Genomic DNA, 16028 nt, shown 5'->3' on the forward strand with positions numbered 1-16028 from the left:
CCAAGAGGTGCCCGGCATACTATAGAGCTGCCCGCGGCCGAGGCAGAGCAATAAGTTGAGCGTTTGGGAACTAATATGTGCTTACATAGCATAATAGGGTCACATAATACCACTATCTTTCACCCTAAGGTCCTGCCACAATATGAGCACACTACTCCCATAGGAGCTATGGCAAGCATACCTAGCTGATTTGATATTTAAATGTTAATACTGGTAACCTCTATACTGCTGTTATATCATATGATGGGTTTTTGTCCTAGAATCTAGAGCATTTATTAAATCATAGAGTGGATGGGGATATTTATGTATAATTCTACTGAGGATAGTTGACACCTTTATGTTGTCTAGTATTATAGGATACTTTTCCTCTATAACAGTTGTAACACTGCTATAGCACTGCTGCAGGAATCATCAGTTTGCCACAACCATAAGATATTTACAAGCTGACGCATCTGCAATGTTCTTCAATATTATGCCTTACTAGTCATACCTTTACGCATGCATGATGTGGATTACCAGTTGACAAAGTAGTATATTATCTTTGGAGCAGTTGTGGTAGTCTTATTGCTTTTTCCTTACTCCCTTTTCTACATACTGTTTAATTCTACCGCTCAGATTCACAACGTTTAAAGCCTGTGTAGTTGTGGGATTTGATTAATAGGCTGCCTAACTTCAATGCATAAGTATCTGTCCCACACGTTACCAGATAAGGAGCTACTACCCCACAGACCACACTATATATATATAAATCCTTAGAGACACACATATTGCCATTTAGTTTATACTCATATTAGTTTGCAACTAGTAGCTGTTAATTATATATTTATACAGTATGTATATTCTATTTTTTTATATATATAGAGTTTGCCTTTCTATTTTATATACATATATATTGCTGACGGCTGATTCTCGCAATTCTTAAAGATAATTGGCGGGTGTCCAAATTATATGTACTATATATTATTTCCACTTGCTTATTCATATCCCCCAACTTCTAGTTCGCCATATGCACTATCCCAGATTATTAGTTGGGCCTAAATTCATTTTACAATATAGTTTTTTTTAGCCCTTTTTTTTTAAGTTCTCCCCTGCAATACAAGTTGGGGAGAAATACATTATAAAATAACAGTTTACTACATGAGCTTTAAGAAATAAAAACTAAAACAGAAGTTCAACATATGGGATCCAAGAGTGGTCTCTTCCAGTCAGAGGGTTCCTCCTGTAGCTTTGCACTCTCTGTATTAATAGGAGGTCCAAGAGCGGCCTCAATTATCAAATAGGAGGTATACAGTTACGATAGGCAAGCATTGTATCTATACTCCCATGATATGTCATTAGTATATACAGTTTACTCTAATTTCCTATTGCTTGTATGTTCCTTATCAGTTAACCTTAATGTTCTCTTTTTGATGACATGACATGACATGCATGTAAGCCTTTAATTGAACTTCAATAAAAAAATTAAAAAATTTTTTTACAAGTTCGATGTGTTTGCTTCGACTGAAGCAGCTTTCGGGAGAAAGGTTTTGCAGGCTGTTGTGCCCTCAGGTTAGGGCCCCCCTCTTTTTTTGTTCCCTCCCGTTATTCCTTCAGTGTCCTCTGGAGCTTGGGTATTGTTTTCCCAACAGTAAGGAATGAAGTTGTGGACTCTCCCTGCCTTATGGAAAGAAATCTAAATGTATGCTTACCAGATAAATTCCGTTCTTTCCTGGCAGGGAGAGTCCACGACCTTGCCCTTTAGTTATTCTTTATTTGGGCGGCTCCCTTTTTGTTTTTCTTCTTGCACCTTTATACCCTGATGTTTCTCCTACTTTTCCTCGTTCCCCCAGTCGAATGACTGGGGGGATAGGGGAAGTGGGAATGATATTTAAGCCTTTGGCTGAGGTGTCTTTGCCTCCTGGTGGCCAGGTGTTGTATTTCCCAACAGTAAGGAATGAAGTCGTGGACTCTCCCTGCCAGGAAAGAAAGGAATTTATCTAGTAAGCATACATTTTGAGACCTGGCTGGCGATCTAGTAAAGTACAATAAGCTCCTATCTTTTCACATATACTGTGTTTGCACAATCCAGCGTATTCTTGGCTTTTAATGCTATTTATTTTGCCAATGGATTATACTTCTTGATACTTGCCAGGAGGGCATTTTGTCACTGATGAGTCCTGTTTAGTTGTCGGCTACACAAATGGTGTTGTCTCTGAAGAGTGTTGCTTTATGTGACTTATTTTTCCTACTGTGACCTGTTTCTTATTCCTCTCCAGGTTTTGGGGATATTTGAGAATGACACTTTCTTTCAGCTTGTGATGGAGCTCCATGGGGAAGCTCTTGATCTCTTTGACTTTATTGATCATCAGCCTAATCTGGATGAACCACTTGCCAGTTATATCTTTCGACAGGTAAGATGTGTGTCGCCTATAAGACATTTTTGCTGACAAACGGTACATTATTATCTTTCATATTATATTTTCTATGATTTTGTTAGTGAAATTGTATTTTTAGACATTGGTCTTCTTTAAATTATTTTCATAATTTTAAAAGCAGTTTATTAGAAACAACAGCGTTCACCTTATAAGAGAGAATTTCAGGAACCGCCATCACATTAAAGATGTCTATAATTGAATATGTTTTTCCAGTTGGTATCAGCTGTGGGCTATCTGCACAGTCACAGTATTCTGCACCGGGACATTAAGGATGAGAACATTATTATTGCACCAGACTTTACTATTAAGCTTGTTGACTTTGGATCTGCTGCCCATTTACAGAAAGGAAAACTGTTTTGTACTTTCTGCGGCACTACTGAATACTGTGCGCCTGAAGTGCTGCTTGGAAATCCGTAAGTGTTGAAATGAGTATTTTTAGTTTTGTTAATGATTTCTGCAACTACAGACCACTCTACAAAAAACATCTACACCTTTTGTCTCACTCACCCCAACCTCTAGACTGGCTCTACTTATACTATTATGCATTATCATGTCTTTCTTTCTTTCTGTAACATACCGTGTACACGTGTAATCATGTATGCATGCATGTATGTATTATATGCATTGAGTGCCCATTTCTTTCAGAAGGTGGTGAGAGTCCATGACCCATTACATGTGAAAGCAGGCAGCCTGCTGTTACATACACGTTAACCAGTTACAGGATGCCTGCTTCCACATGTGGTGGCTCGTGGACTCTCACCACCATGAAAGAAATTGATTTATCAGGTATGCATAAATTTAGTATTACCAATTCATAATATATAAAAGCTTGACTGCTGATATATTATATGGATTCATGACAAAAATATATTCAGTACTACAATGAAACCCTGTGATTTGGTGAGGTAGAGGGCTGCAACTCTGTTATGAGATTCACCCCATGCCATAGGTTCCATAATGTACACAGTGCTGTGTAATATAGTGGTGCTTATAAATAAATTATAGCATAAACCTTCAGAAAGTGTAAGTATTTATTGTGACATGGCTCAATTGTCTTAAGTTGCCGTTTATGGGATTGTGTGTTGAATGGCAGTTACATAATTGACTAATATTATGTTTTCCTAGGCTTGCTTTCTCCAACATAGGTGTGTCCGGTCCACGGCGTCATCCTTACTTGTGGGATATTCTCTTCCCCAACAGGAAATGGCAAAGAGCCCAGCAAAGCTGGTCACATGATCCCTCCTAGGCTCCGCCTACCCCAGTCATTCTCTTTGCCGTTGTACAGGCAACATCTCCACGGAGATGGCTTAGAGTTTTTTAGTGTTTAACTGTAGTTTTTATTATTCAATCAAGAGTTTGTTATTTTGAAATAGTGCTGGTATGTACTATTTACTCAGAAACAGAAAAGAGATGAAGATTTCTGTTTGTATGAGGAAAATGATTTTAGCAACCGTCACTAAAATCCATGGCTGTTCCACACAGGACTGTTGAGAGCAATTAACTTCAGTTGGGGGAACAGTGTGCAGTCTCTTGCTGCTTGAGGATGACACATTCTAACAAGACGATGTAATGCTGGAAGCTGTCATTTTCCCTATGGGATCCGGTAAGCCATGTTTATTACGATCGTAAATAAGGGCTTCACAAGGGCTTATTAAAACTGTAGACTTTTTCTGGGCTAAATCGATTCATTATTAACACATATTTAGCCTTGAGGAATCATTTTATCTGGGTATTTTGATATAATAATATCGGCAGGCATTCGCGCCGGTGTGGCGCACTTGTTTTTGAGAGGCATGGCATGCAGTCGCATGTGAGAGAAGCTCTGATACTTAGAAAAGACTTTCTGAAGGCGTCATTTGGTATCGTATTCCCCTTTGGGCTTGGTTGGGTCTCAGCAAAGCAGATACCAGGGACTGTAAAGGGGTTAAAGTTCAAAACGGCTCCGGTTCCGTTATTTTAAGGGTTAAAGCTTCCAAATTTGGTGTGCAATACTTTTAAGGCTTTAAGATACTGTGGTGAAAATTTGGTGAATTTTGAACAATTCCTTCATGTTTTTTCGCAATTGCAGTAATAAAGTGTGTTCAGTTTAAAATTTAAAGTGACAGTAACGGTTTTATTTCAAAACGTTTTTTGTACTTTGTTATCAAGTTTATGCCTGTTTAACATGTCTGAACTACCAGATAGACTGTGTTCTGAATGTGGGGAAGCCAGAATTCCTATTCATTTAAATAAATGTGATTTATGTGATAATGATAATGATGCCCAAGATGATTCCTCAAGTGAGGGGAGTAAGCATGGTACTGCATCATTCCCTCCTTCGTCTACACGAGTCTTGCCCACTCAGGAGGCCCCTAGTACATCTAGCGCGCCAATACTCCTTACTATGCAACAATTAACGGCTGTAATGGATAATTCTGTCAAAAACATTTTAGCCAAAATGAACACTTATCAGCGTAAGCGCGGCTGCTCTGTTTTAGATACTGAAGAGCATGACGACGCTGATAATAATATTTCTGAAGGGCCCCTAACCCAGTATGATGGGGCCAGGGAGGTTTTGTCTGAGGGAGAAATTACTGATTCAGGGAACATTTCTCAACAGGCTGAACCTGATGTGATTGCATTTAAATTTAAGTTGGAACATCTCCGCATTCTGCTTAAGGAGGTATTATCCACTCTGGATGATTGTGACAAGTTGGTCATCCCAGAGAAACTTTGTAAAATGGACAAGTTCCTAGAGGTGCCGGGGCTCCCAGAAGCTTTTCCTATACCCAAGCGGGTGGCGGACATTGTTAATAAAGAATGGGAAAGGCCCGGTATTCCTTTCGTCCCTCCCCCCATATTTAAAAAATTGTTTCCTATGGTCGACCCCAGAAAGGACTTATGGCAGACAGTCCCCAAGGTCGAGGGAGCGGTTTCCACTTTAAACAAACGCACCACTATACCCATAGAGGATAGTTGTGCTTTCAAAGATCCTATGGATAAAAAATTAGAAGGTTTGCTTAAAAAGATGTTTGTTCAGCAAGGTTACCTTCTACAACCAATTTCATGCATTGTCCCTGTCGCTACAGCCGCATGTTTCTGGTTCGATGATCTGATAAGAGCGGTCGATAGTGATTCTCCTCCTTTGGAGGAGATTATGGACAGAATCAATGCTCTCAAATTGGCTAATTCTTTCACCCTAGACGCCACTTTGCAATTGGCTAGGTTAGCGGCTAAGAATTCTGGGTTTGCTATTGTGGCGCGCAGAGCGCTTTGGTTGAAATCTTGGTCGGCTGATGCGTCTTCCAAGAACAAGCTACTTAACATTCCTTTCAAGGGGAAAACGCTGTTTGGCCCTGACTTGAAAGAGATTATCTCTGATATCACTGGGGGTAAGGGCCACGCCCTTCCTCAGGATCGGCCTTTCAAGGCAAAAAATAAACCTAATTTTCGTCCCTTTCGTAGAAACGGACCAGCCCAAGGTGCTACGTCCTCTAAGCAAGAGGGTAATACTTCTCAAGCCAAGCCAGCTTGGAGACCAATGCAAGGCTGGAACAAGGGAAAGCAGGCCAAGAAACCTGCCACTGCTACCAAGACAGCATGAAATGTTGGCCCCCGATCCGGGACCGGATCTGGTGGGGGGCAGACTCTCTCTCTTCGCTCAGGCTTGGGCAAGAGATGTTCTGGATCCTTGGGCGCTAGAAATAGTCTACCAAGGTTATCTTCTGGAATTCAAGGGACTTCACCCAAGGGGGAGGTTCCACAGGTCTCAGTTGTCTTCAGACCACATAAAAAGACAGGCATTCTTACATTGTGTAGAAGACCTGTTAAAAATGGGAGTGATTCATCCTGTTCCATTAAGAGAACAAGGGATGGGGTTCTACTCCAATCTGTTCATAGTTCCCAAAAAAGAGGGAACGTTCAGACCAATCTTAGATCTCAAGATCTTAAACAAGTTTCTCAAGGTTCCATCGTTCAAGATGGAAACCATTCGAACTATTCTTCCTTCCATCCAGGAAGGTCAATTCATGACCACGGTGGATTTAAAGGATGCGTATCTACATATTCCTATCCACAAGGAACATCATCGGTTCCTAAGGTTCGCATTCCTGGACAAACATTACCAATTCGTGGCGCTTCCTTTCGGATTAGCCACTGCTCCAAGGATTTTCACAAAGGTACTAGGGTCCCTTCTAGCTGTGCTAAGACCAAGGGGCATTGCTGTAGTACCTTACTTGGACGACATTCTGATTCAAGCGTCGTCCCTTCCTCAAGCAAAGGCTCACACGGACATTGTCCTGGCCTTTCTCAGATCTCACGGGTGGAAAGTGAACGTGGAAAAGAGTTCTCTATCCCCGTCAACAAGGGTTCCCTTCTTGGGAACAATAATAGACTCCTTAGAAATGAGGATTTTTCTGACAGAGGCCAGAAAAACAAAGCTTCTAGACTCTTGTCGGATACTTCATTCCGTTCCTCTTCCTTCCATAGCTCAGTGCATGGAAGTGATCGGGTTGATGGTAGCGGCAATGGACATAGTTCCTTTTGCGCGCATTCATCTAAGACCATTACAACTGTGCATGCTCAGTCAGTGGAATGGGGACTATACAGACTTGTCTCCGAAGATACAAGTAAATCAGAGGACCAGGGACTCACTCCGTTGGTGGCTGTCCCTGGACAACCTGTCACAAGGGATGACATTCCGCAGACCAGAGTGGGTCATTGTCACGACCGACGCCAGTCTGATGGGCTGGGGCGCGGTCTGGGGATCCCTGAAAGCTCAGGGTCTTTGGTCTCGGGAAGAATCTCTTCTACCGATAAATATTCTGGAACTGAGAGCGATATTCAATGCTCTCAAGGCTTGGCCTCAGCTAGCGAGGGCCAAGTTCATACGGTTTCAATCAGACAACATGACAACTGTTGCGTACATCAACCATCAGGGGGGAACAAGGAGTTCCCTAGCGATGGAAGAAGTGACCAAAATCATTCTATGGGCGGAGTCTCACTCCTGCCACCTGTCTGCTATCCACATCCCAGGAGTGGAAAATTGGGAAGCGGATTTTCTGAGTCGTCAGACATTGCATCCGGGGGAGTGGGAACTCCATCCGGAAATCTTTGCCCAAGTCACTCAGCTGTGGGGCATTCCAGACATGGATCTGATGGCCTTTCGTCAGAACTTCAAAGTTCCTTGCTACGGGTCCAGATCCAGGGATCCCAAGGCGGCTCTAGTGGATGCACTAGTAGCACCTTGGACCTTCAAGCTAGCTTATGTGTTCCCGCCGTTTCCTCTCATCCCCAGGCTGGTAGCCAGGATCAATCAGGAGAGGGCGTCGGTGATCTTGATAGCTCCTGTGTGGCCACGCAGGACTTGGTATGCAGATCTGGTGAATATGTCATCGGCTCCACCTTGGAAGCTACCTTTGAGACGAGACCTTCTTGTTCAGGGTCCGTTCGAACATCCGAATCTGGTTTCACTCCAGCTGACAGCTTGGAGATTGAACGCTTGATTTTTTCGAAGCGAGGGTTCTCAGATTCTGTTATTGATACTCTTGTTCAGGCCAGAAAGCCTGTAACTAGAAAGATTTACCACAAAATTTGGAAAAAATATATCTGTTGGTGTGAATCTAAAGGATTCTCTTGGGACAAGGTTAAGATTCCTAGGATTCTATCCTTCCTTCAAGAAGGATTGGAAAAAGGATTATCTGCAAGTTCCCTGAAGGGACAGATTTCTGCCTTGTCGGTGTTACTTCACAAAAAACTGGCTGCTGTGCCAGATGTTCAAGCCTTTGTTCAGGCTCTGGTTAGAATTAAGCCTGTTTACAAACCTTTGACTCCTCCTTGGAGTCTCAATTTAGTTCTTTCAGTTCTTCAGGGGGTTCCGTTTGAACCCTTGCATTCCGTTGATATTAAGTTATTATCTTGGAAAGTTTTGTTTTTAGTTGCAATTTCTTCTGCTAGAAGAGTTTCAGAATTATCTGCTCTGCAGTGTTCTCCTCCTTATCTGGTGTTCCATGCAGATAAGGTGGTTTTACGTACTAAACCTGGTTTTCTTCCAAAAGTTGTTTCTAACAAAAACATTAACCAGGAGATTATCGTACCTTCTCTGTGTCCGAAACCAGTTTCAAAGAAGGAACGTTTGTTGCACAATTTGGATGTTGTTCGCGCTCTAAAATTCTATTTAGATGCTACAAAGGATTTTAGACAAACATCTTCCTTGTTTGTTGTTTATTCTGGTAAAAGGAGAGGTCAAAAAGCAACTTCTACCTCTCTCTCTTTTTGGATTAAAAGCATCATCAGATTGGCTTACGAGACTGCCGGACGGCAGCCTCCCGAAAGAATCACAGCTCATTCCACTAGGGCTGTGGCTTCCACATGGGCCTTCAAGAACGAGGCTTCTGTTGATCAGATATGTAGGGCAGCGACTTGGTCTTCACTGCACACTTTTACCAAATTTTACAAGTTTGATACTTTTGCTTCTTCTGAGGCTATTTTTGGGAGAAAGGTTTTGCAAGCCGTGGTGCCTTCCATTTAGGTGACCTGATTTGCTCCCTCCCTTCATCCGTGTCCTAAAGCTTTGGTATTGGTTCCCACAAGTAAGGATGACGCCGTGGACCGGACACACCTATGTTGGAGAAAACAGAATTTATGTTTACCTGATAAATTACTTTCTCCAACGGTGTGTCCGGTCCACGGCCCGCCCTGGTTTTTTTAATCAGGTCTGATAATTTATTTTCTTTAACTACAGTCACCACGGTACCATATGGTTTCTCCTATGCAAATATTCCTCCTTAACGTCGGTCGAATGACTGGGGTAGGCGGAGCCTAGGAGGGATCATGTGACCAGCTTTGCTGGGCTCTTTGCCATTTCCTGTTGGGGAAGAGAATATCCCACAAGTAAGGATGACGCCGTGGACCGGACACACCGTTGGAGAAAGTAATTTATCAGGTAAACATAAATTCTGTTTTTCATTATTGTTTGCTTCCAGATACCCTGGTCCAGAACTGGAGATGTGGTCCCTTGGTGTGACTTTATACACCCTGATTTTTGGTGAGAATCCTTTTTGTGAGGTTGAAGAGATCCTGGAAGCAGAAATAAATCCTCCATTCAGTGTCACACAAGGTAAAAACCTAGCGGTATTATTACAAACAAATTCACATTTCATTGTATTCTGTATGGGATGGACTGAATTATTTAAAAATAATGGGTATTTTGCTTCTTTTTTATTGAGGTTACATAAAGTGATTATCTCAAGCAATAAACTCATCTTGCATATCAGCTGGCATTAAGTAGAAAGTAAACTTATATTAGGGATAGTCATGAATCATATTATAAGCAAAATTACAAACTTTGTCTAATTTTGTCAAAATACACTTGTGACAACATTTCTTTCTAGTAATATAAAGGTCACCTTATGATGCAAACTGTGTATAGTAGAGAAGGAAACTGTATAAGACTCGGCAAGCTGCCTGTCACGCATATGTAGTAGACAACTGTTAAAGTAAAACAAATAAATTATAGCTAGCACTTGATAAAAGTGGCACATTAGTGATATCAGCAAGTGGCTTAACATATGCATATTGATATTGATGTCACTTAGATCAGGAAGTATGTACAGTGTTATAATAGCAAAGGGCTTTGTATATAAACATTGAGGAACATTCATATTCCTAGATTGAAAACATACAAAGACATGGAATAATCAGATCTCAATAATAAACAACATAGCTATTTGTGCTAGCCTGACCAGATAGAATTAAAGGTGCTAAGATCCATAGCCAGGCGTTTATGATCTAGTGACATGAGTCATGGTGGTGCTTAAATCTGGCCTTTACAAAATTACTGATTTAAAAACAGCTAACAAGAAAGATATTGACTAAGGGAAGTTTTGGTAATTTGCATAGTCAGGGTAGGTCCTAGCTGAAATCACAAAAAAAAAACTATCGTCTAGATTACGAGTTCTGCGTTAGCTTTCAAAAGCAGTGTTAAGGGGTCCTAACGCTGCTTTTTAACGCCCGCTGGTATTACGAGTCAGGAAGGAAAGGGTCTACCGCTCACTTTTTTCCCGCGACTTTTCCATACCGCAAATCCCCTTACGTCAATTGCGTATCCTATCTTTTTAATGGGATTTGCCTAACGCTGGTATTACAAGTCTTGGAGAAAGTTAGTGGTACAGCCTCTACCTCCAAGACTCCTACCGCATTTAAAAGTCAGTAGTTAAGAATTTTATGGGCTAACGCCGGAACATACAGCTCTTAACTACAGTGCTACAAAGTACACTAACACCCATAAACTACCTATTAACCCCTAAACCGAGGCCCCCCCATATCGCAAACACTGTAATAAAATTATTTAACCCCTAATCTGCCGACCGGACATTGCCGCCACCTACATTATACCTATGAACCCCTAATCTGCTGCCCCTAACATCGCCGACACCTACATTATATTTCTTAACCCCTAATCTGCCGCCCCCAACGTCGCCGACACCTACCTACACTTACTAACCCCTAATCTGCCGACCGGACATCGCCGCCACTATAATAAATGTATTAACCCCTAAACCGCCGCTCTCCCGCCTCGCAAACACTATAGTAAATTTTATTAACCCCTAATCTGCCCCCCCACGTTGCCACCTACCTACAATTATTAACCCCTAATCTCCCGCCCCCAACGTCGCCGCTACTATAATAAAGTTATTAACCCCTAAGTCTAACCCTAACACCCCCCTAAGTTAAATATAATTTAAATAAATCTAAATAAAATTACTATAATTAAATAAATTAATCCTATTTAAAACTAAATACTTAACTATAAAATAAACCCTAATATTTCTACAATATAACTAATAATTACATTGTAGCTATTTTAGGATTTATATTTATTTTACAGGCAACTTTGTATTTATTTTAACTAGGTACAATAGCTATTAAATAGTTATTAACTATTTAATAGCTACCTAGTTAAAATAATTACAAAATTACCTGTATAAATAAATAAATCCTTACCTAAGTTACAAATACACCTAACACTACACTATCAATAAATTAATTAAATAAATGAAATACAAATATCTAAAATAAAATACAATTAAATAAACTAAACTATATTAAAAAAAAAACACTAAATTACAAAAAATAAAAAAATATTACAAGAAGTTTAATCTAATTACACCTAATCTAAGACCCCTAAGAAAATAAAAAAGCCCCCCAAAATAACAATATTCCCTATCCTAAACTAAATTACAAAGTAATCAGCTCTTTTACCAGCCCTTAAAAGGGCTTTTTGCGGGGCATTGCCCCAAAGTAATCAGCTCTTTTACCTGTAAAAAAAAAAGAAATACAATACCACCCACACACACCTACTCTAAAACCCACCCAATCCCCCCTTAAAAACCTAACACTACCCCATTGAAGATCACCCTACCTTGAGCCGTGTTCACCCAGCCGGGCACCGATGGGGCAGAAGAGGACATCCGGACCGGCAGAAGTCTTCATCCGATCGGGGCAGAAGAGAGGTCCTCCATCCAGCAGAAGTATTCATCCAAGCGGCATCTTCTATCTTCATCCATCCGGCGTGGAGCGGGTCCATCTTCAAGACATCCGACGCGGAGCATCCTCTTCTTTCTGACGACTAACGACGAATGAAGGTTCCTTTAAATGACGTCATCCAAGATGGCGTCCCTCAAATTCCGATTGGCTGATAGGATTCTATAAGCCAATCGGAATTTAGGTAGGAAAAATCCGATTGGCTGATTGGATGAGCCAATAGAATTGACCTTGCATTCTATTGGCTCATCCAATCAGCCAATCGGATTGAACTTCAATCCGATTGGCTGATTAAATCAACCAATCGGATTTTTCCTACCTTAATTCCGATTGGCTGATAGAATCCTATCAGCCAATCGGAATTTGAGGGACGCCATCTTGGATGACGTCATTTAAAGGAACCTTCATTCGTTGTTAGTCGTCGGAAAGAAGAGGATGCTCCGCGTCGGATGTCTTGAAGATGGACCCTCTCCGTGCCGGATGGATGAAGATGCCGATCTTTTTTTTACAGGTAAAAGAGCTGATTACTTTGGGGCAATGCCCCGCAAAAAGCCCTTTTAAGGGCTGGTAAAAGAGCTAATTACTTTGTAATTTAGTTTAGGATAGGGAATTTTTTTATTTGGGGGGGGGGCTTTTTTTATTTTATTTGGGGGCTTAGATTAGGTGTAATTGGATTAAACTTCTTGTAATATTTTTTTATTTTTTTGTAATTTAGTGGGTTTTTTTGTAATATAGTTTAGTTTATTTAATTGTATTTTATTTTAGATAATTGTATTTAATTTATTTCATTAATTTATTGATAGTGTAGTGTTAGGTGTATTTGTAACTTAGGTTAGGATTTATTTTACAGGTAATTTTGTAATTATTTTAACTAGGTAGCTATTACATAGTTATTAACTATTTAATAGCTATTGTACCTAGTTAAAATAAATACAAAGTTGCCTGTAAAATAAATATAAATCCTAAAACAGCTACAATGTAACTATTAGTTATATTGTAGCTATATTAGGGTTTATTTTATAGGTAAGTATTTAGTTTTAAATAGAAATACTTTATTTAATTATAGAAATTTTATTTAGTTTTATTAAAAATAGATTTAAGTTAGGGGGTGTTAGGGTTAGACTTAGGTTTAGGGGTTAATACATTTAATATAGTAGCGGCGACGTTGGGGGCGGCAGATTAGGGGTTAATAATTGTAGGTAGATGGCGGTGACATTGGGGGCGGCAGATTAGGGGTTATTAAATATAATATAGGTGTCGGCGATGTTAGGGGCAGCAGATTAGGGGTTCATAGGGATAATGTAGGTGGCGACGATGTTGGGGGCGGAAGATTAGAGGTTAATAAGTGTAAGATTAGGGGTGTTTAGACTCGGGGTTCATGTTAGGGTGTTAGGTGTAGATATTAAAAGTGTTTTCCCATAGGAAGCAATGGGTCTGCGTTAGAAGCTGAACGCTGCTTTTTTGCAGGTGTTAGTTTTTTTTTTCAGCCCCATTGTTTCCTATGGGGAAATCGTGCACGAGCACGTTTAGCCAGCTTACCGCTACCGTAAGCAACGCTGGTATTACAGGTAGAAGTGGCGCTAAATTTGCTCAATGCTCACTTTTCTGAGGCTAACGCAGCCATTCAGAAAACTTGTAATACCAGCGTTGTTTAAAGTGAGCGCTGGAAAAAAAAAGGAGCGTTAGCTCCGCAAGTTTTTACCGACAAAACTCATAATCTAGCCGTATGTAACTAGTACTGTAAATGAATCATGAGTAGCACACTATGGAACCATTCCCCTTTCTTTAAAGAATAGTTAAATCACAATAGTAGAAGAACCACAGGGAAACAAATGTAAATAGCGTCACCTGTTCAAATGTAACCCTTTCCAGCCCTGTTTGCAGAGTTTGAAGAGAGTTTATCTGTAGGGAGTATAGGTTAATGTGTAGCTTTTGAAAAAGGTTAAACCTGCTCCAGCATTGATCCCATTTTCTTTTACAACCTACTGCTTGCATTGTTCCAGTAACTACTGCAGCAGCTTTTTGGTTTGAAGCTCTGGAAGAGTCCCTGAAGGTTGAGACTCCGTTAGATGACATTTTGGATAGAATTAAGGCTCTCAAGTTAGATAATTCTTTCATTACTGATGCCGCTTTTCAAATTGCTAAATTAGCAATGAAAAATGCAGGTTTTGCTATTTTAGCGCGTAGAGCGTTGTGGCTCAAATCTTGGTCTGCTGATGTGTCATCAAAACATAAGCTTTTAGCTATTCCCTTTAAAGGTAAGACCTTTTTCAGGCCAGAATTGATTGAAATCATTTCTGACATTACAGGAGGTAAAGGCCATGCCCTACCTCAGGATAAGTCTGTTAAGATGAGGGGTAAACAGAATAATTTTTGTTCCTTTTGGAATTTTAAGGGAGGACCTTCTACTTCCTCTTCCTCCACAAAGCAGGAAGGGAATTTTACCCAATCTAAGTCAGTCTGGAGAACCAAACAAAATTGGAATAAAGGTAAACAATCTAAGAAGCCCGCTGCTGCTACTAAGACAGCATGAAGGGGTGGCCCCCGATCCGGGACCGGATCTAGTAGGGGGCAGACTTTCTTTCTTTGCCCAGGCTTGGGCAAGAGATGTTCAGGACCCCTGGGCACTAGAAATAGTGACCCACGGTTATCAGTTGGATTTCAAGGATTTTCTCCCAAGAGGGAGGTTTCATCTTTCAAGATTATCTGCAGACCAGATAAAAAGAGAGGAGTTCTTACACTGTGTAAAAGACCTTGTTTACCATGGGAGTAATTTGTTCCAAAATCAGAACAAGGACAGGGGTTTTACTCAAATCTATTTGTGGTTCCCAAAAAAGAGGGCACTTTCAGACCCATCTTAGACCTCAAGTGTATAAACAAATTTCTCAGAGTCCCATCGTTCAAGATGGAGACTATACGAACAATTTTACCAATGATCCAGGAGAGTCAATATATGACTACCGTGGACTAGAAGAATGCTTACCTTCATATTCCTATCCACAAGGATCATCATCAGTTTCTAAGGTTTGCCTTCCTGGACAAACATTATCAGTTTGTGGCTCTTCCCTTCGGGTTGGCCACAGCACCCAGAATCTTCACCAAGGTTCTAGGGTCTCTTTTGGCAGTTCTCAGACCACGAGGCATAGCAGTGGCGTCTTATCTGGACGATATTCTAATTCAGGCGTCAACTTATCAACTGACAAAATCTCACACGGACATAGTGTTGTCTTTCCTGAGAACTCACGGTTGGAAGGTGAACATAGAGAAGAGTTCACTTGTTCCACAGACAAGGGTTCCTTTCTTGGGAACTCTGATAGACTCGGTAGCCATGAAAATATTTCTGACAGAGGTCAGAAAATCAAAGATTCTAAATACTTGCCGAGCACTTCAGTCCATTCCTCGGCCATCAGTGGCTCAGTGTATGGAGGTAATTGGATTAATGGTAGCGGCAATGGACATCGTTCCTTTTGCTCGCTTTCATCTCAGACCACTGCAACTGTGCATGCTCGAACAGTGGAATGGGGATTATGCAGATTTATCTCCTCGGATAAATCTGGATCAAGAGACCAAAAACTCTCTTCTTTGGTGGTTGTCGCCAGATCATCTGTCCCAGGGTACTTGTTTCCGCAGACCCTCGTGGGTGATGGTGACAATGGATGCCAGTCTTCTGGGCTGGGGTGCAGTTTGGAACTCCCGGAAGGCTCAGGGTGTTTGGACTCAGGTGGAGTCTCTACTTCCAATCAATATTCTGGAACTGAGAGCAATAGTCAATGCGTTTCCCGCGTGGCCTCAGTTGGCTTTGGCCACATTCATCAGATTCCAGTCGGACAACATCACGACTGTGGCATATATCAATCATCAGGGGGGAACAAGGAGTTCCTTAGCGATGATAGAAGTATCCAAGATAATCCATTGGGCGGAGGCCCACTCTTGTCATCTGTCAGCGATCTACATCCCAGGAGTAGAGAACTGGGAAGCAGATTTTCTAAGTCGACAGACTTTTCATCCGGGGGAGTGGGAACTTCACCCGGAGGTATTTGCCTCATTGATTCTCAGATGGGGCAGACTGGAATTGGATCTGATGGCATATCG

General features: G+C 41.0%; 1 protein-coding gene across 1 annotated transcript in view; it reads left to right on the top strand.

Moving 5' to 3' along the window:
• The window catches only part of PASK (PAS domain containing serine/threonine kinase), a 426576-nt gene that overhangs the window by 300278 nt on the left and 110270 nt on the right, over positions 1-16028 (top strand). The window contains exons 14-16 of the mRNA XM_053709902.1: positions 2256-2390; positions 2628-2827; positions 9377-9510. Of these exons, the coding sequence (XP_053565877.1) occupies positions 2256-2390; positions 2628-2827; positions 9377-9510 (469 nt within the window). The remainder of the gene's footprint in view (positions 1-2255; positions 2391-2627; positions 2828-9376; positions 9511-16028) is intronic.

Source organism: Bombina bombina, chromosome 4 (genome assembly GCF_027579735.1).
Source record: "Bombina bombina isolate aBomBom1 chromosome 4, aBomBom1.pri, whole genome shotgun sequence".
Taxonomy (NCBI): domain Eukaryota; kingdom Metazoa; phylum Chordata; class Amphibia; order Anura; family Bombinatoridae; genus Bombina; species Bombina bombina.